Source organism: Podarcis gaigeae (genome assembly GCF_964106915.1).
Source record: "Podarcis gaigeae genome assembly, chromosome: 17".
NCBI classification, from domain to species: Eukaryota; Metazoa; Chordata; class Lepidosauria; order Squamata; family Lacertidae; genus Podarcis; species Podarcis gaigeae.
In genome coordinates this window covers 22141788-22163696 of record NC_139694.1, presented here as the reverse complement: position 1 = coordinate 22163696, position 21909 = coordinate 22141788, and the positions used below count along the sequence as shown (strand labels likewise).

At 45.0% G+C, this 21909-nt stretch overlaps 1 protein-coding gene across 1 annotated transcript; it reads right to left on the bottom strand.

The window, feature by feature from the left end:
* Positions 1 to 6086: 6086 nt before the first annotated feature.
* On the bottom strand, positions 6087 to 21402 carry PLGRKT (plasminogen receptor with a C-terminal lysine). Its single transcript, XM_083720002.1, has 5 exons — positions 21255 to 21402; positions 19351 to 19437; positions 10694 to 10824; positions 6929 to 7038; positions 6087 to 6573 (listed from the first exon to the last, which is right to left on the bottom strand). The coding sequence occupies exons 2-5, from the start codon at positions 19429 to 19431 to the stop codon at positions 6452 to 6454; spliced, it is 444 nt and encodes a 147-aa protein (XP_083576128.1). The 5' UTR covers positions 19432 to 19437; positions 21255 to 21402; the 3' UTR covers positions 6087 to 6451.
* Positions 21403 to 21909: the final 507 nt, after the last annotated feature.

Genomic DNA, 21909 nt, shown 5'->3' with positions numbered 1-21909 from the left:
TCTACACCCTGTGCTTGAATATTGCAGGTGTGATCCAGTTGTATTTACTTCACAGCATGTTATTTAAAAAACAACAAAAAACTTCAGCACAATTAATTTGAAAAATGTGAGGGGGGAAATGCATAGCCAGACCCTTATGTACTCAGTTTTCATAACAAATCACAACTGCCGGTTTCCTAATAATCTTCCAATGTCTTCTTTTATACCAGATTCAGGTAGGTAGCCATGTTGGTCTGATGCAGTCGAAATATATATACACACATATATATATATCCAGTAGCACCTTAGAGACCAACTAAGTTTGTTCTTGGTATAAGCTTTCGTGTGCATGCACACTTCTTCAGATACACTGAAACAGAAGTCACCAGACCCTTATATATAGTGGGAAGGTGGGGTAGGGTTTTTCTCAGGAGGGTAGTAGGAGATGGGTGATTGACTCAATGACTAATCATCTGCATACTATCCCTTGCTTTTTCCTGTAGGACTAATTGCAGCCGTTAACAGTCCTCAACAGGTTTAATATACCCATTGAGTCAACCTTATACCAAGAACAAACTCAATTGGTCTCTAAGGTGCTACTGGATGGGATGTGGGTGGCGCTGTGGGTTAAACCACAGAGGCTAGGACTTGCCGATCAGAAGGTAGGCGGTTCGAATCCCCGCGATGGGGTGAGCTCTGGTTGCTTGGTCCCAGCTCCTGCCAGCCTAGCAGTTCGAAAGCACGTCAAAGTGCAAGTAGATAAATAGGTACCGCTCCGGCGGGAAGGTAAACGCCGTTTCCGTGCGCTGCTCTGGTCCACCAGAAGCGGTTTAGTCATGCTGGCCACATGACCCGGAAGCTGTACGCTGGCCAATAAAGCAAGATGAGCGCCGCAACCCCAGAGTCGGTCATGACTGGACCTAATGGTCAGGGGTCCCTTTACCTTTAAGGTGCTGTTGGATAATGTTTTTTATTTCTTTCATACCAGTGATTTATCGTGGTATAGCAGACTGCAAAACAGCTATGCAAAAGAGTAAGTCGTGCAAATATGTCTATTACAATTAATAGAAAAACCAAAATTTGAGCCATACAGTAAGAACGCGGCAGCTGCACAAACAGATAGACAAATGGTAGCCCACATTCTATGCAGGACGCCCATCTGATTCATGTCCATAGATGGACCAATACTATAGCAAAACGTGTTGCAATCTGGACGCTACACTTTTGTTGATGCAACCTTGAAATGCATTAGCCTTTTTAGCAGCAGAATCACATCACAACTGCAGAAAAGAATTGGGGAGTGCTGCTGCTCATGGAGTGGTGTGCCAATGCTCCAGAGGCACTACTGGTCATATTAACCTAACCAGGGCTTTTTTTCAGCCTGAACCAGGGGCGTCTTCCCCATAGAGGCTAGTGGTGCGGGGCACCAGGGTGCCAAGTTCTGGAGGGCGCCAGGGAAGAGGTGGAGGCTGGAGATGGCGCCTCCCGGCATCAGCTCGCTGCCCTTGCCCTTGCCCGCCTCTGCCATGCCGCTCCGAAGCAGCACTGCGCAGTGCCCAGAGTCTCCGTCTGCTGCGGCCACCGCAGCACAAAGTGGCCAGCTGAGCCAGGAGGCGCCACATCCAGCCTCCGCCTCTTACCTTCCGGAGGAGCCACCCTCCAGCTGCTGCCCGCCTCCTCCAGCCCCCCCAGCAGTGCCGTCCTCCCTAAAAAACTCTGGGAAACGGGGAGGGGCACTGGAGGGAGCTTTGCACCATGGCGCCGGATATGTTTAAGACGGTCCTGGCCTGAACTCACCAGAACTCAGTTCTGGCACCTCTCAGGTGGGCACCATTGCCATTATAAGAGAAGAAGGGAGGTGTTTGTGGTGAGTTCCGACACCTCTTTTTCTAGAAAAATAGCACTGACCCAAGCTAATCTTTCTCGTAAAAGCACAGAGTACACAAAACAGCTTTGAGATGAGAACATTTCCCAAGGCTACAAGCAAGGCCAGTGCAGCGGATTTCTTCCGTCATCATCTTCTATCTGTTGACTGATTATCACTTCAGCCCTTTGTCTATCTACTCGGAAGTAAGTCCTGTTGAATTCAGTGACGCTTACTGCCCGGTAAATGTGTTGGGATTGCAGCTTATGTTGCCGTTCCTGGGTCAAAGGACAATCAATCATCAGGAAAGTTTATCAAAGTTGTTTACATGTTTGTTTGTTTGTTTGTTTGTTTGTTTGTTTTTCATATTATTTCATGCTCATGTGACGAGCGTGAGGCTTTGGCAGGTTCCCCTGCCATGTTGGGGAACCTAGGCATAAAGCTGATTGTTTATTATTAAATTTATATCCTGTCTTTCCTCCAAGGTGCTCAATGTGGCAAACAAGGTTCTCCTCGTCTCACAGCAACACTGTGCTGGGGGTTAGGCTGAGAGATGGCAATTGCCCCAAACTTTGTGGTTCAGTGGGGATTTGTACCCCTCCCCATTCCCACACACAGTCCCACTCCGAATAAGAGACACTAACAGCCATGCCAAACGATTTTGTCTACCTTGGATCCACCATAATCAGAAACTTTTCCATCAGTGCTGAACTGGGAACTGAGCCATCTTTTATATTGGGCTTACAGGCACCTTGCGCCAGGGCGCTGGCCTCTCAGGGGTGCTCCAGTGAGTGGCGGAGCTGTGCAGCTTTGCCGACGGCCTCCCCTTTCCCTGCATGCCTGCCAACTGTGCCCCATCAACCATATCGCTGGCGAGCGTGTGGCTTGCCTCCCAAGCCTCCGTGGGAGGAGAGTGATCCCCACAGAGGCTTGGGGAAAGGTCAACAGCTCTGGGAAAGGGGGGGGGGAGGAGGAATCTTTGAACCACGCCGCCAGATATGCTTAAGACGGTCTTGGCTGGGCACGAGTATTGACATGGCAGCTACAGCAATGGCTCGCCTCTCCGAAAAGGTGTGGGAGAATGTGATGCTACCGTCCCAAATCAAAGATGAAGGTCTACCAGGCTTGCAGTGAGCACACTGCTTTATGGAAGCGAGTCATGGGCAACTTACAACCGCCAGGAGCAATGCCTCAATGCCTTCCACTGTTAGAATATTCCATTCCACCTTAAGTACAGGCATGACTGTTGTGTGTCACATGCCTGTTCACACTCCAGCACAGCTTGCTGGGAACTTCCGTTTGTGTATAGCTATTGCTTCCTGCCTTGCTTTGGACATGAAGGAGATCAGACATGTTTTCCTATTGTCCTGATGTATGCTGAATAAGGGACGCAGGTGGTGCTGTGGGTTAAACCACAGAGCCTAGGACTTGCTGATCAGAAGATCGGCGGTTTGAATCCCCGCAACGGGGTGAGCTCCCGTTGCTCGGTCCCAGCTCCTGCCAACCTAGCAGTTCAAAAGCACATCAAAGTGCAAGTAGATAAATAGGTACCACTCTGGCAGGAAGGTAAACGGCGTTTCCGCTCTGGTTCGCCAGAAGCGGCTTAGTCATGCTGGCCACATGACCCGGAAGCTGTACAACCAGCTCCCTCGGCCAATAAAGAGAGATGAGTGCCGCAACCCCAGAGTCGGCCACGACTGGACCTAATGGTCAGGGGTCCCTTTACCTTTATGCTGAATAAACCGCTTGTAAATATGCTCACCCAGCTTCTCCCTGCCATTCTGTTGCTAATCATTTTACTTTGCTGGCTTGCATGCTCAGCTTCTGAAGCTCGGGTCGCAGTTTCATGCTGTTCCAAGGACTGGACATCGCTGGGGACACCGGCCGGTGGGCTGGGGCCCTAATTCCTTGGCTGTATCCCAACATCCACATACATTGCATCAGGAAGATTTTGGTGGGAGAGTATCAAAGAAAGATGTGCTCTCTCATTCCCAGCATGTTTGTACTCCTGTCTCCGCAATGTCTACGCTGGGTTGGTGACAACTACAGAACATAGCAGGATCCCAAAGGATGTGCTCAATGGGGAGCTGGCTCCAGGCGCCAGGCCTGTTGGCACACCAACTCCCATGTTGCAAAGATGTCTGTAAACGTGACACAAAGGCTGGCAGCATCAACCCTGACAACCCTGACATGTGGGAACCCCTTGCAGACAGTCGCAGTTCCTCCAGACAGGTTGTGTATCCACAGCAGTGACCAGAGGAGGAATGACCGCTGGGAGGAGCACACAGAGAAGAAATGCCCTGGTGCATCTGCAGTAGCACAACCGGACGCCTTGCAACAAAACATGTCTCTCCTGTATCGGTCTCTAAGGTCACGGCAGGCACTAACTCTCCAACAGTTTGACTTTACCCCCCAAAGGTCTTCCGTTGTCTCCCGAGACAGATGGAGGCCCACAGACAGCACTTAACCACTGATTGTTGGTGATGGATATAGCAAATGTGCCCATTCACTGGCCTACACTAGCAAGTATGAAAGGACAGCAGATGGAATGCTACTAATATAGGGACCTAAAACATTGTTTTATGGGGACAGACCAGAGCTGGCTAGTACTGTATTTTTTGCTCTATAAGACGCACCAGACCACAAGACGCACCTAGTTCTTGGAGGAGGAAAACAAGAAAAAAAAATATTCTGAATCCCAGAAGCCAGAACAGCAAGAGGGATCGCTGCACAGCGAACCCTCTTGCTGTTCTGGCTTCTGGGATAGCTGCGCAGCCTGCATTCACTCCATAAGACGCACACACATTTCCCCTTATTTTTTAGGAGGGAAAAAGTGAGTCTTATGGAGCAAAAAATACGGTATATCTGGGGCCCTATTTGGCTACTTGGTCACACCAGCCTAGAACGATCCTCTCCCCATCCCATTTCTTTTCTGGTTGGCATGAGCCAGCGGGGTTCTGGGATCCAGCAATCCATCAGCCACTCTGCCCTGCTGCTCCTCGCTAGGAGTTAGAATTGCTCTGCTAAGACTTTAAAAATGGTACCAAAATGACACAGCTATGGAACGGAGAACAATTGTGCTGCTTCAATGGCACTATCTAGCATGTCATGGTGACCACGCAATTTTGTCCTAGACAGAACTTCCAAAAAGTCCATTTCCCCGAAATGTAATGTAGCGAAGGACAATCTTGAGGAAAGACGTCTGGGTCTCATGCAACAAGAGGCCTCCTGTGAATAGCCCAAATAGGCAATTCAAATTGATCCAATTTCTCAAAATGCCAGCAGGTTGAACTGGCATGAGTTACAGAACGTTTGACAATCAAGGCTGAACTACACATGACACCAAATCTTTCTAAAAGTGTAAAGAGCAGTCACCTGTGGGAGAACTTCCCTCTGATGCCAAAAAGCAACTTGGGAAGACATTTTCATGTCTCCATCCCAAATATTATTTAAAGGTAAAGGGTAAAGGGACCCCTGACCATTAGATCCAGTCATGGCCGACTCTGGGGTTGCGGCGTTCATCTTGCTTTACTGGCCGAGGGAGCCGGCGTACAGCTTCCAGGTCATGTGGCCAGCATGACTAAGCCACTTCTGGCAGACCAGAGCAGCGCACGGAAACACTGTTTACCTTCCTGCTGGAGTGGTACCTATTTATCTACTTGCACTTTGGCGTGCTTTCAAACTGCTAGGTTGGCAGGAGCAGGGACTGAGCAACAGGAGCTCAGCCCATCATGGGGATTTGAACCGCCGACCTTCTGATCGGCAAGTCCTAGGCTCTGTGGCTTAACCCACAGCGCCACCCGCGTATTGTTGCTAATTTAATTTATTGCCCACCCAAGGTCCCAAAATGGAATGCACAACTGTTTAAAATAAAACATTAAAAACTGCTGAAAATAAAATAGAGCAGGTCCCAAAAAAATATACGTCTCGGGTATCCAAAGTCCAAGGTAAACAGGTGTTTCGGTGGCTGTTTAAACTCAAGAGAGTCATGCAACTCCAAATGACGAAAACCATAATGGGTATTTTGGCCCCTTGCAACTCTACAATCCCCCCACACCCTACAACTCCCTCGTTCAGGTGTCTCGCCATCTTCAAGGGAGTCTTCTACCATTTCAGAGCTGCTGCAAGGAGATCCAGCTTGCACTGAAAAGGTGAGCATGTACAAAATTTCCATGCTCGCTGCAAAGGAATCTCCTGCAGCTATTAGAAATAAGGCATGATAAAACACACAACCCAACCAGAATTGTATTAAATCCGTTTTATTTCATAATGCGCATTACAGTCAGACAATAGTTTTCAAAACAAGTTTGCTGTGATCCGTCTAGGTATAGTGCACATAGTCCTCTTCTCTGATCCAACAGGAGAAATTGTGTGTGCTCAGCCCAGATTAAAAAATAATAATCGGCCTATCGGCTTTTTGAGAGGGAGAGCAATGGTCTAGAATCTAGACAGCCCCCCCCCCAATGTCTTTGTTGTCAAGCAGCTTGACTGGTGAGATTTTAGCAAAAGCTCCCTGCATACACACTGTTAGATCAGAGCATCACAAATCAGTAACATGATTACAAATAGATATTTCTGTTCTCTGAAGCACTGCTTCGCCACACCAAACTATTTTTCAATGAAAAACGTGCTCTGTGCTCTTCTGGCTTTTTCAATGCCATCGAAAGTGAGGGGTCCTTTTGGCATTTCCACCAACGCGTTCTCTGCGTCAAGTATATGCTCTGCTTCACCTTGGGAGGAAAATACGGACATGTGTATATACGTTTGTATATTGTGAGAGCAAATTGATCACAAATCTGCCATTAAATAAGTGTTGTTTGTTTATATTAGATTTATATACCGCTCTCCATCGTAAGTTCCCAGGGCGGTTCACAGAATAAAATACAGGATAAAAACAAGTAAATAATTGAAACAAAACAGCAAAACAAACACATTTAAAAGGCTGTAGGATATTAATCAGCCCAAGAACTGGTTGAAGAGGAATGTTTTCACCTGGCGCCTAAAAATATATAATGAAGGCATGAACCTTCCTGGGGAGAGAATTCCACAAACGGGGAGCAGCTGCAGAGAATATACAATACCTACCTTTCATTCTTTGCAGAAGTGATCCATAACCCATATCATACTGGTAGGCAAGCACAAAACTTAAAGGAACAATTGGAAGGAATAATCCAGGCTTTTTTCTTTTAATTGCCCTGTTTGTTAAAAAAAAAAAAAGTAAGTAAGTAATATCCTAAAGCTTCAAACAAAATAACCCATTGAATCATAGCACCATAGAATTGCAGAGTTGGAAAGGGACTGTGAGGGTCATCTAGTCTAACCCCCTTGAAACGTGGGAATCTTTTGTCCAAGGCAGGACTTGAACCCACAACCCGGAGATTAAGAGTCTCATGCTCAACCAACTGAGCTCTCCCATTTTGGATATCCTAATGGGATATCTTAATATCTTTTTGTAAACCTCTTATCGAGTTTTGCTTCCTTTTACAATGAAACGGCATATACAATTAATTAGATAAATAATTAGACAATATTAAGATTTCCCTTGTTAGCAAGCACTGGATTTAAGAAACCCTTTAGCTTTTTCTTTAGTTTATAGTTCAATTTTGGATAAGTATGGAAGTGATATGGATAAACAAGGGGTGATACTCAATGACATTTTACTCAAAGTAGTCCCACTGGAATTAATGAACATGATTAAATTAAGTCCATTAATTTCAACGGATCTACTCGAAGTAAAACTTAACTGAAAGCACCCAAGGTTTTATTTCCTCAGTACCTACTTTTCAAAAAGTCTTGGCTATTTTGTAGTCTGTTATCAACTTTTAAGTCATCACATTAAATGCCGTCACACTATCAGATATTGTAAACTACTAACACAGACATTCCAGTTAATTAGATATATTATAGTGCTGTTAGCAATAATGCTGAATGGCAGGAGACACCAGAATGCCAATGTTCCTTTGTATACTTCTAAATAATTGAATTATTGTCGTCATCATCACCACCATCAATTTCACTATGAACCACGATTGGCGTACATGATCAGTAAGAATAAGTCAAGTGTGCATTTCTTAGATAAGGTAGAATTTGTCTAGGAAGAATGGGAAAGAAAACACAAAGGGTTGTATGCAACTATGTTCTACTCAAGAGTGGACCCATTAATTTCAATGCGTTTACTCTGAGTGGGGCTAGCACTGGATATAATCCAATAAAAACAAGGGGAAGAATTCAACATAGGGCTAAGTATGGACCATGTTGTTTGCCATCATGGACTGTTCGTGCTCTGCTTTCCACAAAGGATAGTTGCCCTTGGAGCAGATGGAGATATTCCTACCCTTTAGCCTGGCTTTTGACATTTGATGTGCATGTTTGCAGGAGCCACTTCAGTTTTATTATTGTAAGGGTTGTTGTTTTTTTTAAAATCATCAGCAGTATGATCCTAGACAACTGTTTGGAAGTAAGGACCCTTGAAATCAACACTTGCCTACTCACAAGGAAACCGTTTGTCAACATATTTTACATCCTGGATAGAAGGGCAGCCTTTTTAACAACATTTATAATTACATTTTGTAACAATAAAACCAAGCAGATTAGATCTGTCCATTAGCTTCTCCGTCTCCCAAGTCAAATCCCTTGTCAAACATTGATGGCTTTGCATGTTTCCTCAAGGGCCAGACCTCCACGTTACACTGGAGCTCTGTGTTTGGAGATGTCAGTGTGATTTTCACTTTGTTATACCCGTGATTGGTTCCTCTTAGTTTGCATTGGGGCTATGGAGAAGGGAGGTAGGATCTGATTTGTCCTCACACTGTGACCCTGATCACCAGAACCGTTTAGAATATTATATACCAGGCATAGGCAAACTCAGCCCTCCAAATGTTTTGGGACTCCCATCATCCCTGACCACAGCTCCTGCTATCTAGGGATGATGGGAGTTGTAGTCCCAAAACATATGGAGGGCTGAGTTTGCCTATTTCTGTTATATATAATAGTCTATTTTAATTCATTTGCTTTAACATTTTATTATTTTACTGTGTGCCTTTTTGTTTGTATACTGTTGTAAACTGCTGTGATATATTTCTATGATACAGCGGTATATACCGTATTTTTCCTTCTATAACACGCAGTTTTTTTCTTCTAAAAAGGAAGGGGAAATGTCTGTGCGTGTTATAGAGCGAATGTGTGGTCCCTGGAGCCGAAAAATCATGCAAAAATCAAATCGCGGCGCTGCACGCTGCACTGAGAAGCGAAACCTGAAAAGAGGAAGCGGCTGCTTTCCTGCATTCTGCCTCAGGGTCTTACTGCCCACCCTCCTTTGTTTCGTTGCTGTGTTTGCTGAAACGGAACAAAGAGCAGGGAAAGCCCCTCCCCTCCAGGCAAGCTCCGGTGCTGCTGAGGGAGAGAGAGAGAGAGGGGGGAAGGGAGAAGGGGGGGGAGGGGGAGGGAGAGAGAGAGGGGGGAGGGAGGGAGGGAGGGAGGGAGGGAGGGAGAGAGAGAGAGAGAGAAAGAGAGAGAGAGAGAGAGAGAGAGATGGCTGGCTTGGGTGGGGGGAAACTTTTGCCTTTCTTTCCTCCCTCCCGTTAAATCCCTCTCCTGCATTCTTAGCCAGCTGCTTCTCTGCACACCCCTCTAATGTCCCTTCTTTGTTTTTCCTTCGCTCCCCACTTAAAATGTGGTTACAAAGCATGGATCCTCAGGATCTTTGCATTGGGTCACCCCAAATTCACCATCAGATCACATAGCATGTCCATGGCTACAGCCTGCCCCCCCCAAAATCACGCACCCACTGTTGCCTGGGGCTGCAATGGTGCAAAAATGTGGTTAAAAAGCATGGATCCACAGGAATTCTCAGGATTTTGGCATTGGGTCACCCCAAATTCACCATCAGATCACATAGCATGTCCATGGCTACAGCCTGCACCAAAAAAATCACGCACCCACTGTTGCCTGGGGCTGCAATGGTGCAAAAATGTGGTTAAAAAGCATGGATCCACAGGAATTCTCAGGATTTTGGCATTGGGTCACCCCAAATTCACCATCAGATCACATAGCATGTCCATGGCTACAGCCTGCCCCCCCAAAATCACGCACCCACTGTTGCCTGGGGCTGCAATGGTGCAAAAACGTGGTTACAAACCATGGATCCACATGGATCCTCAGGATCTTTGCATTGGGTCAGCCCAAATTCACCATCAGAGCACATAGCATGTCCATGGCTACAGCCTGCCCCCCAAAAATCACGCACCCACTGTTGCCTGGGGCTGCAATGGTGCAAAAACGTGGTTACAAACCATGGATGCACAGGGATTCTCAGGATTTTTGCATTGGCCCAAATTCACCATCAGATCACATGTCTGTGGCCACAGCATGAAGCACAAAAATGATACATCCACAGTTTCATTCAGAATGTTTTTTTCCTTGTTTTCCTCCTCTAAAAACGATGTGCGTGTTATGGTCAGGTGCGTGTTATAGAGCGAAAAATACGGTAAATATTTTTTAAAATGTGTGCAGCGAATGACATCTGCTTGCACAACAGAACCTTCTTCCCTCTCCTCCCTCCATGGACACACCCTAAGCCCCCCCCAATCCTCCAGAGTAGATTTAGGGGGCACAAGGATAAAAGGAAATCCCATTGCACAAATGGACCTCATTCTGCACGCACACAACAGCTTGGCTGAGTGCCATCCACTGAGCAAAATTCAACTAAGTTATACCCAGAGTAGATGCACTGGTATTAATGGACCTAACTTAGTCACGTCCATTAATTCCAACAAGTCTACTCTGAGTAAAGCTTAGATGACGGAACATGCAGTCTCTCTTGCATTATTCAGGAAAAAAAGGGCTGTATACCCAGCTGTAAGACCGATAGCAGAAAGTCCGAAAAATGCTCCAAAATACTTGAGAAATTCCCGTGTCCAAGCAACCTGCATAGCCATCTGCCTCTCACGCATTTGATTTTGCATCAGGAGTTGCCTTTCAAGCTGTAAGTAAAAGAAAAAGACAACAATAATTTTATTTGTAAATTTAAGTAACTTTTCTACAGGACAGTTCCTACGTAACTGGTACAAAATGGTTTTTTTTGTATTAGTGTATATACTTCTTGTTATGGTTGATATGACCATGATGGTCAAAACAACAAACTACGTAAGGATATATTATTTGTGGCTTAAGAGCAGTTTGTACTAATATCTCAAAAGTAGTCCTTGAATTCTTAAATATGCACTTCCTCCAATTGCTGAACAAGAGGCTTCTTCTGTACTTTAATCTTCCTTTCAATGACTTTTACATAAGATGACTCTCCCATGCGACCTCTGGGTATAGGGCGGTATAAAAATTCAATAAATAAAATAAATACATTAGCTTCTTTCGGGAGTTAAAGGATATGCAGTCAAGACCTTAGTACTTCCTTTTGCTTAAGATTTTGGAACAACAGGTCCCACCACATAGCACCAAATATCAATTAACACCAAGTAACTGATCTTGTAAAAGGGACGCGGGTGGCGATGTGGGTTAAACCACAGAGCCTAGGACTTGCCGATCAGAAGGTCGGCGGTTCAAATCCCTGCGACGGGGTGAGCTCCCGTTGCTCGGTCCCTGCTCCTGCCAACCTAGCAGTTTGAAAGCACGTCAAAGTGCAAGTAGATAAATAGGTACCGCTCCGGCGGGAAGGTAAAAGGTGTTTCCGTGTGCAGCTCTGGTTTGCCAGAAGTGGCTTAGTCATGCTGGCCACATGACCTGGAAGCTGTACACCAGCTCCCTCGGCCAATAAAGCGAGATGAGCACCACAACCCCAGAGTCGGTCACGACTTCACCTAATGGTCAGGGGTCCCTTTACCTTTTACTAATTGATCTTGTCAGTGCCTGACTGGATAGAAAAGTCTATATTCAAGGAGACAGTTCAGTATTCTGTGCCTGTGAATGAAAATGACGTAAAAACAGGCAGACTGGGTGAGGTGATAGTGTTGGATTGAGGCAATTACTCAGAATATATATTGTACAGTCGTATCTTGGATCCCGAACGCCTTGTGAGTCGACCGTTTCGGCTCCCGAATGCTGCAAACCCAGAAGTGACTGTTCTGGATTGTGAACATTCTTGGGAACCCCAATGTCCGATGGGGCTTCCACGGCTTCCGATTGACTGCAGGAACTTCAAATGGACTACTGGAACGGATTTCGTTCGACTTCCGAGGTACGACTGTATATGCCCATGTGTCAAATTGGAATCCTTTAAACTCTTAGAATTTATCACATCATGAGAACACAGGCATTCTAATGTGTGTAACAGAGTGATGTGAAAAAAATTAAATGTATGTAGAAGCTTACGTAATCAGTTTGCTAAGAAAAAAAGTGGAAATAAGGCTTATGGTTGCCGATAAAGGCTTATGGTTGGGTAGGTTGAACAAAAAAGTACACTAATCTTCTTGGCATCTTTGAAATAGATTTCTTTTTGTCTACCAAAGATATATAGGCATGTGAACACACTCCACATAGTAGTGTGCCCACACCTGCCCTGAACCTGTAATAGCAGAAATCTGAAAGAGAACAGGAACAGGAACGAGGGCAGCCAGAGACAAAGACCAGAAACGTGGAAGAACCAGCAAATATGAACTATGCTATATAACCCTGGCCAGGCTCAGAACTTGCAGGCTAAAAATTACCAGAAGGGACTAATCATGTGTAATTCAACCTTGTAATTCTATTAGATTTTATACATGGAGCCTCAAAGATGATGATTATCTAACCCGTAAGCCCACAATGAGGTGCACGAGATCTGTTTAAGGTATGCCTGCAGAGATATACATTATATGTTCCGACCTCTAGTACCAAAAGCAGTGCATAATACTCTTTGTTCTCAAAAGAAACATGCCCCAACAAGGAAGAAAAATTACACCAGCCCACAAGCTGTGTAGGTATCTTCTGTCTCCTTGAAACCAATGGTAGGGATTTTTTCGTTTTTTAAAAATGACCAAGTACAAAACCAATGGATGCCGTTTTCTTATTTAAGCAGAAATATAACAGTGGATGATTCGGTTGCCGTGTCTAAGCTGTGCGGCTGTTCTAGAACTCTTTCAGCAAGGAAATTACTGGCAAGTGTAATATGATATTTCTATTGTTCTTTTGAAGTGTATGATGTGCCCTATTCAGGTGCTCTTTTTAGAGGGGGCAAAAGCACCCAAGCAGAAGCGTGAGTCAGGAGCAATGATCTTTCTAAAACCATCCGCTAGCAAAGGTTATCGTCATCGCTGCGCATTCAGTACATCTTGCTATTTGGTCAAGAGATTGTTGAGCTAAACTGTAGCTGACAACTGCACACACACGGCGCTGGTTTCCTGGGTTTGCACTACACAGAAGTGTTATCCACTCCATGGCACTGAAAGCTTCAAGAACAGACCAGTTTGGCCAGTACACTGTCACCATAACAGCACAGCAAGATGTTGTCTTGTGTGTCCTTGCATGTGCTCCACCACGAAGCTCACGGGGTAACCTTGGGCCAGTCCCTTTCTCTCTCTCTCAGCCTAACCTGCCTCACAGGGTTGTTGTGGCGATGGAAGGAGGATGGGGAGAACCATGTACCACCACCTTGAGCTCCGTGGAGAAAAAGGTTGACATATAAATGGAACAAAAGAAATCCCCGCTTACTTCTTTATCATTTTATGCTTTAGCAGGGGAGGCTGGGAACCCGTGATCCTCAGGATGTTGGTTGGACTCCCAGCTCTCACCTGTACGGCTGCCGTGATGGGAGCTGGCGTACAACCTCAGGAGGAACACTGATTCCCAAACCCCTATGTTGGTAGAAAACATTTGCCCTCCATTGAAAGCAGTGCAATGTGAACAGCGGCTAAACTTTATTAAAAGTGGCTGCTGTGGCAACCTAAGCTTGCAATGTTATCAATTGCACAGTATCCAATATCCAGCATATGGGGTAGAGTCATCCACCTCTGAATTCTTATCAGGGACTCTTGCTTCGTAACCTTCCCACTTAGGCATAGGGTTTACACTAGCTTCTGTCCTGAAGACCCATAGACTCTGAAGGCCCGCATAATATATTGCATGAGTCAGAGGGGAGCATGTCCTTTCCTTGTCAGAACGCTCAAAAAGCTATTTTGTGTCCTTGGGGCCAGTATAATGGTATTAGTGGTTCCGCCAAGACTGGCGCAAGATTCCAATACTAGAGCATCAACTGTACAGTGGTACCTCGGGTTACATACGCTTCAGGTTACAGACTCTGCTAACCCAGAAATATTACCTCGGGTTAAGAACTTTGCTTCAGGATGAAAACAGAAATCGTGCAGCAGCGGCGCAGTGGCAGCAGGAGGCCCCATTAGCTAAAGTGGTGCTTCAGGTTAAGAACAGACCTCCAGAACGAATTAAGTTCTTAACCCGAGGTACCACTGTACTGGGTATGGCGTAGGATCGTTCAAAACCATCATGTTCAAGCAAACAACATTATTTCTTAGTTTGATAAAATACTATGCATCGGTGAATAGACTGTGTTTATTGGTATAGTTGTTCAGACTGTTGGGTCCACCCAACAGAGGGTCCAACAGTTGCTGTATGTTCTGTAGAGGGAAATGAAGGGCAAATGGGGCTCATCAACCTGAGAAGGTACCCCATCTAGGAGAAGGGAAACTCTGATCCTAAAGCTCCACTGCCTATAATGATCTCTGGCAGGCGAGCAGCCTGATAAAGCAGCAAAGAGTCTCCGTCAGTTTTATACAAGTTTATTTGAAAGAAAAACACATCCAGAGCATGGCAATCTGCCTGCTCTCATTAATCTAGTTGCTCAAGTCTGACTTATCGTTCCTCCCCCAACAGGAAGAACGCCAGAATCCCACCTTTTGTCTCCTTCCCTTCCGTTGCTCTCGGAGCCTCTCTAATCTCCTCGTTTTGCAGGGCTGAGCTACCTCTACCTCTTCCTCAGAAGACTCAGCCTCTGACACCCTCTTACCTGCTGGTTGCCTGGCAATGCTTTGGCCAATGTCCAACTCTTCCATCCCTTGGGAACTAACCGCTTCTTCCCTGAAAAGGAGGGGCCCTGGGCTGTTCTCTCTAAAATAAGACAGACAGCTCTCATCAACAGAGGCAGCCTCTTCCTCTCTCAGCTCAATTTCCGAGGCTGACTCTCCTGGTGTGCTGGGGGCACATTCCTGACGACTGCTTTACGGGATATCTTTGGGAGAAGAGAAGGCTAAGGAGCAATCCCTACACAAATCCAGAGTGGAGTTCCTAAGATAGTTGGATTGGGCTTCATACAGCTCCTTCTGGCAACACCTGGAGCCAAGCTGGTGCCAAATGTATTGCTCTGCTTTCCTTTGGACCACGTCAGTGATGCCGGGGGGGTGGGTCTTGTCATTTGGGCAGCCCCCCCATACACACTGCCCAGGCACGTGCTCTGGGGAGGTAACTTTGGTGCTGCTAATGCAGCGGTTTGACTCCCCCCCCCACTGGAGACGCACTCCATTGTCTCTCAAGACAACTTGTCCAAATTCTAACTACAGAAAAGCAACATTTGGATGCCTGGATTTTCAATAGGCAAACATTGCTGTATAAATTGAGAAAAATCACCTAATTCACTTCATTTATTGCTCTCTCGACTCTAGCAAAAGCTTGTGTTTAAAAAAACAACAACATAGAAAAAGATACAAGGTAATGTTGGGATGTTTTGCCTGAAGCTAAAATAAAATTACATAGTTATAAAAGTTTTCACTACCAGTTCTCTTTGTCAGCACTACCATTTTTAATCCCCAAACTAAATGGAAAATTGCATTTGTCCACATAGATTAAGCTACAGCAACACAACTGCAAGATAGTTATGACTTTTTTCATATTAGGCCTATCACATATTCCCACACTTGACAAATTATTAAATGCCAAATTATGTAAGCCATGTGCAAAACTTGCAAATAATTTTAAACAGTGCATTTCCACGGGCAAAAGAGGTGAACAACAAAGAGCACCCTGCAGAATTTCTAATAAATGCTTTTTGGTTTCCAGCATTGGAAATTAGCACCTGTCTGTGTTCACTCTAGGATAAACTTCATAAAGTAATTTTGAATCCCACATACCATTTTTAAATACAGTCGTACCTTGGTTGTCGAACTGAATCTGTTCCGGAGGTCTGTTTGACTTCCAAAAATATTCAACAACCAAGGTGAAGCTTCCAATTGGCTGCAGGAGCTTCCTGCACATAATCGGAAACTGTGTCAGATGTTCAGCTTCCAAAGAACGTTCGCAAACCGAAACACTCACTTCTGGGTTTGTGGCATTCAGGAGCCAAAACGTTAGACTCGCAAGGCATTTGGCTTCCAATGTATGACTGTAGTTGCTGTTCTCATGCTTAAAGATTATACTGTAATTTACGATATCCAGAGAACTGGGTTTGAAAAAAGACAAGGGCTGAACAACCATTTAAAAATATATTTCTTTTATTTTAGGCACATTGGTGCTGATTTTCCCACAACGCGCTCCTGAAAAGGGCTCCAAACTATGCCAGTTAAGATGATGATATAAAGTTATTTCCAGTTCAACTGAGTCTAAGGGAGGGGTAAAAATGGGAAGGGAGGACAGGAGAGAAAAAGTCGCCCATCTCCTGTCATGGCTGCAGCTAGCAGCAGGGCCTTTAGATGTGGTGGCTGCTCTCCCTCAGAAACTTCTACCACCCAGAACAGCTCTCTTAGAATTTTGATCAAATCATGAAAGGGTATCTTTTTATGTTACACTTAATAGTGGGGAAATCACCCTGATAGTCTAAATACATCCATAAAGGTCATATATTTTTTGCAACAGTTCAACTATAATATAAGCTATTAAATGTTGAAGTTAGAGGAGTTTCTTAAGATTTATAACAATGAAAACTCCAGCCTTCTCCTGCTACTCCTAAATTTTTAAAAAATAGTTACCAAGACCCTTTTGTCTACTACACTGACATAATTATCTTAATCAAGCACTAGAAATGTAGTAACAGAAATACATACTATCATCATATTCTGCAAACAAAAGCATCCTTTACATAATTCAGGAAAGTATTAGTGGTCCTTAGCTAGAGAAAAGTACAAAATCTCCTGGAATAACCATGTTTTACAGCCTTGTGCCCTCTGGACTTAATATAGGGAATCCTATTTGACTTAGCCATTACTAACAAGTTAAACATCAGGAAAAACTTTCTGGTAATGAGAGCCATTCGACAGTAGAACGGTCTCCCTCGGGAGGTTGTGGACTCTACTTTCCTGGAGGTTTTTAAACAGAGGTTGCATGGCTATCTGTCATGGATGCTTTAGCCAAGATTCCTACATTGCAGGGGGTTAGACTAGATGGCCTCTGGGGTCCCTTCGAACTCTAAGATTATAAACCCTATGGATTTCAGTGTGTCTACGCATAATCCACAGATCCAGCCCAATGTTGCAAACGTGCAGTAGGTTAATCTTCTGTACATATATAACACGTATCCTTACTCAAATATAGTTGCCATTAATATGAAATCTGAAATTTGCAGCTCATTATATAGTACTGGACAAGGCAATTTATTAGGTTCACATTTTACATCCTCTTTCACTGAAATCTTGGATGTGTGAGGAGGAAGGCAGGTGGTGAGAGAAATCAGAACATGAGTAACATAGTGGTTAGCAATGAGATAAAATCATTATCCAAGCTTCTTTTGGTGTGCTTACATTTTTAATAGCCGGTCCACTGCGAAGTGCTACTAACAGAAAATGTAATGTTCTTATTTCCTCAGAGAAGTTTTAAATTTCATAGGACACCCACCCGCCCTTATGCCAAAGGCACAATTCTCCTTCATTATAACTTCACAGTGTCACTGTCTGTTAGGATGAAGCTAACAGCTATGTGTTAAACCGGTGTAATTCCCATTATAGTCAGGAAACAGGAAGCACGTATCTTCTGTCATGCTTGCCCCAACATTTACTATTATATTCTTCAGCTACAGCCCAAACGAAACACTGTGTGCGATTTTTAACAAGTCAACCTCTTTAGTCATATGGCGATAAGATACATGGCAAAAACATTTCAGTAGCTGATATTTTGTGACAACTGAAAGTGACACATCTAATTTAGTGGAAGACACGCAAGCAGAATTTATTGTCATTAAAAATTAAATTTATCCATCTAAGTTCTATGATTCTTTAGTACATATCTTGCTGCAGACATTAAAAAAACAACAACAATGTACTGCAACATCAGTCACTCTTATTTTCTAAACCATCTAGCCTCTCACTGGAAATAACACCCCTCTAATTCATTACTTTTTGTTTGCCCGTAAACATCTGGTTGGCCACTGCCGGACTGGATGTACCTTGGCCTGATCCTGCAATGCTCTTATCATCAGTGGACAATACTTGTCATAAGGAAGACTAATAAAAGCTTTCAGACATGGAGCTAAATAAGCGCCCCCTCCCTAGCTATTTATTTTTTATATGCCCTTACATGCCACATGGCAATGTCACATCTTACTTAAGAGTACTTTAAGTGCTACAATCTCCTGGAAAAAGCCAGGCTTGGATTACACAAATACCACTGTTAAAACTAGGCAGCATATCATTCAGCTGAACTAGGAGTGTAAAATATTCTATATTTTGGACCACATACTTTAAACTCTTCTGCCTCCAAAAGAGCCCCAAGGACTAGTTTAAGAGAAGAAAAAATTATTTTGAAGACAAATCGCACCAGCAAGTTTAGAATGTGATTCTGGAAGCAGAGAATACGTAAAAAAGCACTGCAAAATTTCTTTCTTAAAAATAAACAACAGCACGCAATTATCTCGGATATATTTGTATTGCTTAAGTGTTCTGAAGCTGCACAGCAATGTATTATGTTAACAGTAAGGTCTTCAGGATAAGACAATCCGATAACCTAATCAGATTTGCCAAAGAAGACAAAGACAAAATTAAATTCTACATGACAGATTAATAAGATCTGCAGGAAAACAGGATCCTTTATTACCTTCCTGTTCTTTAATCTGCTTCCTGTTCTCCTACTGGGAAGGTGGGGGGGCAGGTAATGTAAGATTCTCTTCCATTCACCCCCACTGTCAACTTTCCTCCCTCCCATCTGCTGGTCTTCACTGGGATCTTAACTTTAGGGCTGCAATGAGGGTGAAGACAGAAAAGAACAAAAACTATTTGTTCTTTTCTCTACACCATAGCTCTCTCAACTCCCAGCTCTCACTCCTCTTTCTTCATTCAGGTGTACGTGTGCATCACACACACAAATTTACTGTGTGATCCTAAACATGCCTACTCAGAAGTAAGCCCTGTTTAGTTCAATGAGGCATACTCCCAGGTAAGTGGTTAGAGGACTGCAAGAAGGCACCTTGGCAGTTCCAAGGTGCATTTGTCTGGGAGCAAATTATCTAATCCATATTTTTCCTTCGGTTCCCAGTACCACGTATGAGATGCATGTCATTGTGGGGTAACCAATGCTGTATGCACATATTTTTGTACCAGAGTATAAAATCATCGCGTTGCTACATGCTCTGTAATATAATAACCAACCTGAAGTCGAGAGTTCATGAGCATAAACTCCTGTTGACTCTTTAGGCTTTCATTCACAGACTTCGAAAATATGAAACCCATTTTGACCTAAATGGAGATAATATATACATATTTGCAACGATCATTAACACTTGAAATTTGAGCTACAGGTATTATTTTTCCTCCCATAAAGAAATGACTCAGTAATAAAACGCACCAACAAACTACTTATTCAACCTTTGGACGTTATTGCCAACACTTCTCTTTATTTGGCATTTTATTGACACTAGCCCATCCAGAGAGGCAGTAGCCTGAAATTACGTAGCAGGAAATGCGGGAAGCCTTGCTGTGGATCTCCAGCCATGGCACCCTCCAGATATTTGTTGGACTCGGATTCCCTTCAACCCCAGCCAGCACAGCCAACAGCCAAGGGTGATGGGAGTTCAAAACACCTGGAGGGCACTAGGTTGGAGAAGCCTGTCCTAGAAGAAGGCTTTCTACAGTCTCAGGGTGGTAGAGGCAACTCAATCCTGGAGATGGGGGAAAATATACATCACCTACCCACCCCCACAAGTATTAAAAAGTAATTGGGGGGCAGGGTAAAGGTAAAGGTACCCCTGCCCGTACGGGCCAGTCTTGACAGACTCTAGGGTTGTGCGCCCATCTCACTTAAGAGGCCGGGGGCCAGCGCTGTCTGCAGACACTTCTGGGTCACGTGGCCAGCATGACAAAGCTGCATCTGGCGAGCCAGCGCAGCACACGGAAACGCCGTTTACCTTCCCGCCAGTAAGCGGTCCCTATTTATCTACTTGCACCCAGGGGTGCTTTCGAACTGCTAGGTTGGCAGGCGCTGGGACCGAGCAACGGGAGCGCACCCCGCCGCGGGGATTCGAACCGCCGACCTTTCGATCGGCAAGCCCTAGGCGCTGAGGCTTTTACCCACAGTGCCACCCGCGTCCCTGGGGGGCAGGGAGCTTTACCCAAATGGCAGAGTATCTGTGGGGTGTGTGTATTCTCCCCTCCTGCAACAAAAATAACATATATGTATATATATATGTGTGTTATTTTATATACATATATACTATATATGTGTACGTGCGTTGTTTTATAGTTATGTGTTGTTGTTGTTTTTGTTGTTATAGGTGTGTGTGTGGTTTTATATATATTTACAGTGGTACCTTGGTTTAAGAACAGCCCTGTTTACAAATGATTCGGTTTACGAACTCTGCAAAACCAGAAGTAGTGTCCCGTTTAGCAAACTTTGCCTCCGTCTATGAACGGAATCCGAACGGTGGAAGGGCACCGGCAGCAGGAGGCCTCATTAGGGAAAGTTCGTCTCAGTTTAAGAACGGTTTTGGTTTAAGAACGGACTTCAGGAATGGATTAAGTTCGTAAACTGAGGTACCACTGTATACTGTATGTGTGCGTTGTTTTATATATGTGTGTGTGTTGTTATATACGTGTCTGTGTGTGTTGTTGTTGTTATTGTGTGTTACAGGTAGGTAGCCGTGTTGGTCTGCCATAGTCGAAACAAATAATATAAATAATAATAATAAAATCCTTCCAGTAGCACCTTAGAGACCAACTAAGTTTGTTATTGGGATGAGCTTTCGTGTGCATGAAGTGTGCATGCACACGAAAGCTCATACCAATAACAAACTTCTTGTTGTTGGTGGTGGTGGTATGTGTGGTTGTTGTTGTTGAAGGAGGGGAGAATAACAATACAGGGTGCAGAAGCGCTCCAGGTCCGAACGGTCCACACTCGCAGCACCAGCAACAGCTCCGCCAAGGCCAAAGCGGGCAGCCCTAGAGAGCAGACGCTGCAGAGACGCCACCCCCCACCCCACCCCCAGGGGCTGCCCCTCGGAAGCTTCCTCCCGCCCCTCCTCCTCCCTAGACCCTCGCCCCCTCCTCCTCCCCCTTACCTGCCGCCTTCCCGGCCTCCCCTCCTCAGCGGCCTCCCACCGTCAGCCCGGCCAGGCTCTCCCTCCTCTCCGCCCGAGCGGACTTTGCGCCTTCCTGCCAAGACACGCTTGTTTGGGGGGAAGCTGTCCGCGGGCCAGGAAGCGATGGGACGTCATTTCCGGGCACGTTTCCTCCTCTTCCTCCTCTCTTTTGCTTCTTCTGCTGCTGCTGCTTCTTGAGCGGCCGCGCGGCTTTTTGCCCGGAGTTTGGCATAAGTGGCCCCGTCTCTCGTACTGACCTGTCGTGTCTACGGACTGCTGTGTATCTTCTAGGAATCCTAGCAGGAGTGGGAAGGGGCCACAAGGGTCATCCAGTCCAGCCCCCACCCACCCACCCGCGATTCAGGAATCATCTGCCCAACGTGGGACTCGAACCCAGGACCCTGAGATGAAGAGTCTCGTGCTCCACCGACTGGAGCTGTGGGAATCTTTCAATAAAAATAAATAAACGGGGAACGATTTCAGCGGGTGGGTGGAAACTGCGGGAGGGAAAGAGAGGGTGGGAGCCCCTCTTTTTTTATTTGCAAAATAATAATAATAATGATCACATATATAGGGTTGCTAGGCCAGGCCAGGCCTGCGTGTTGTGATGTGATGTGATGTGTTGTGATTCCCC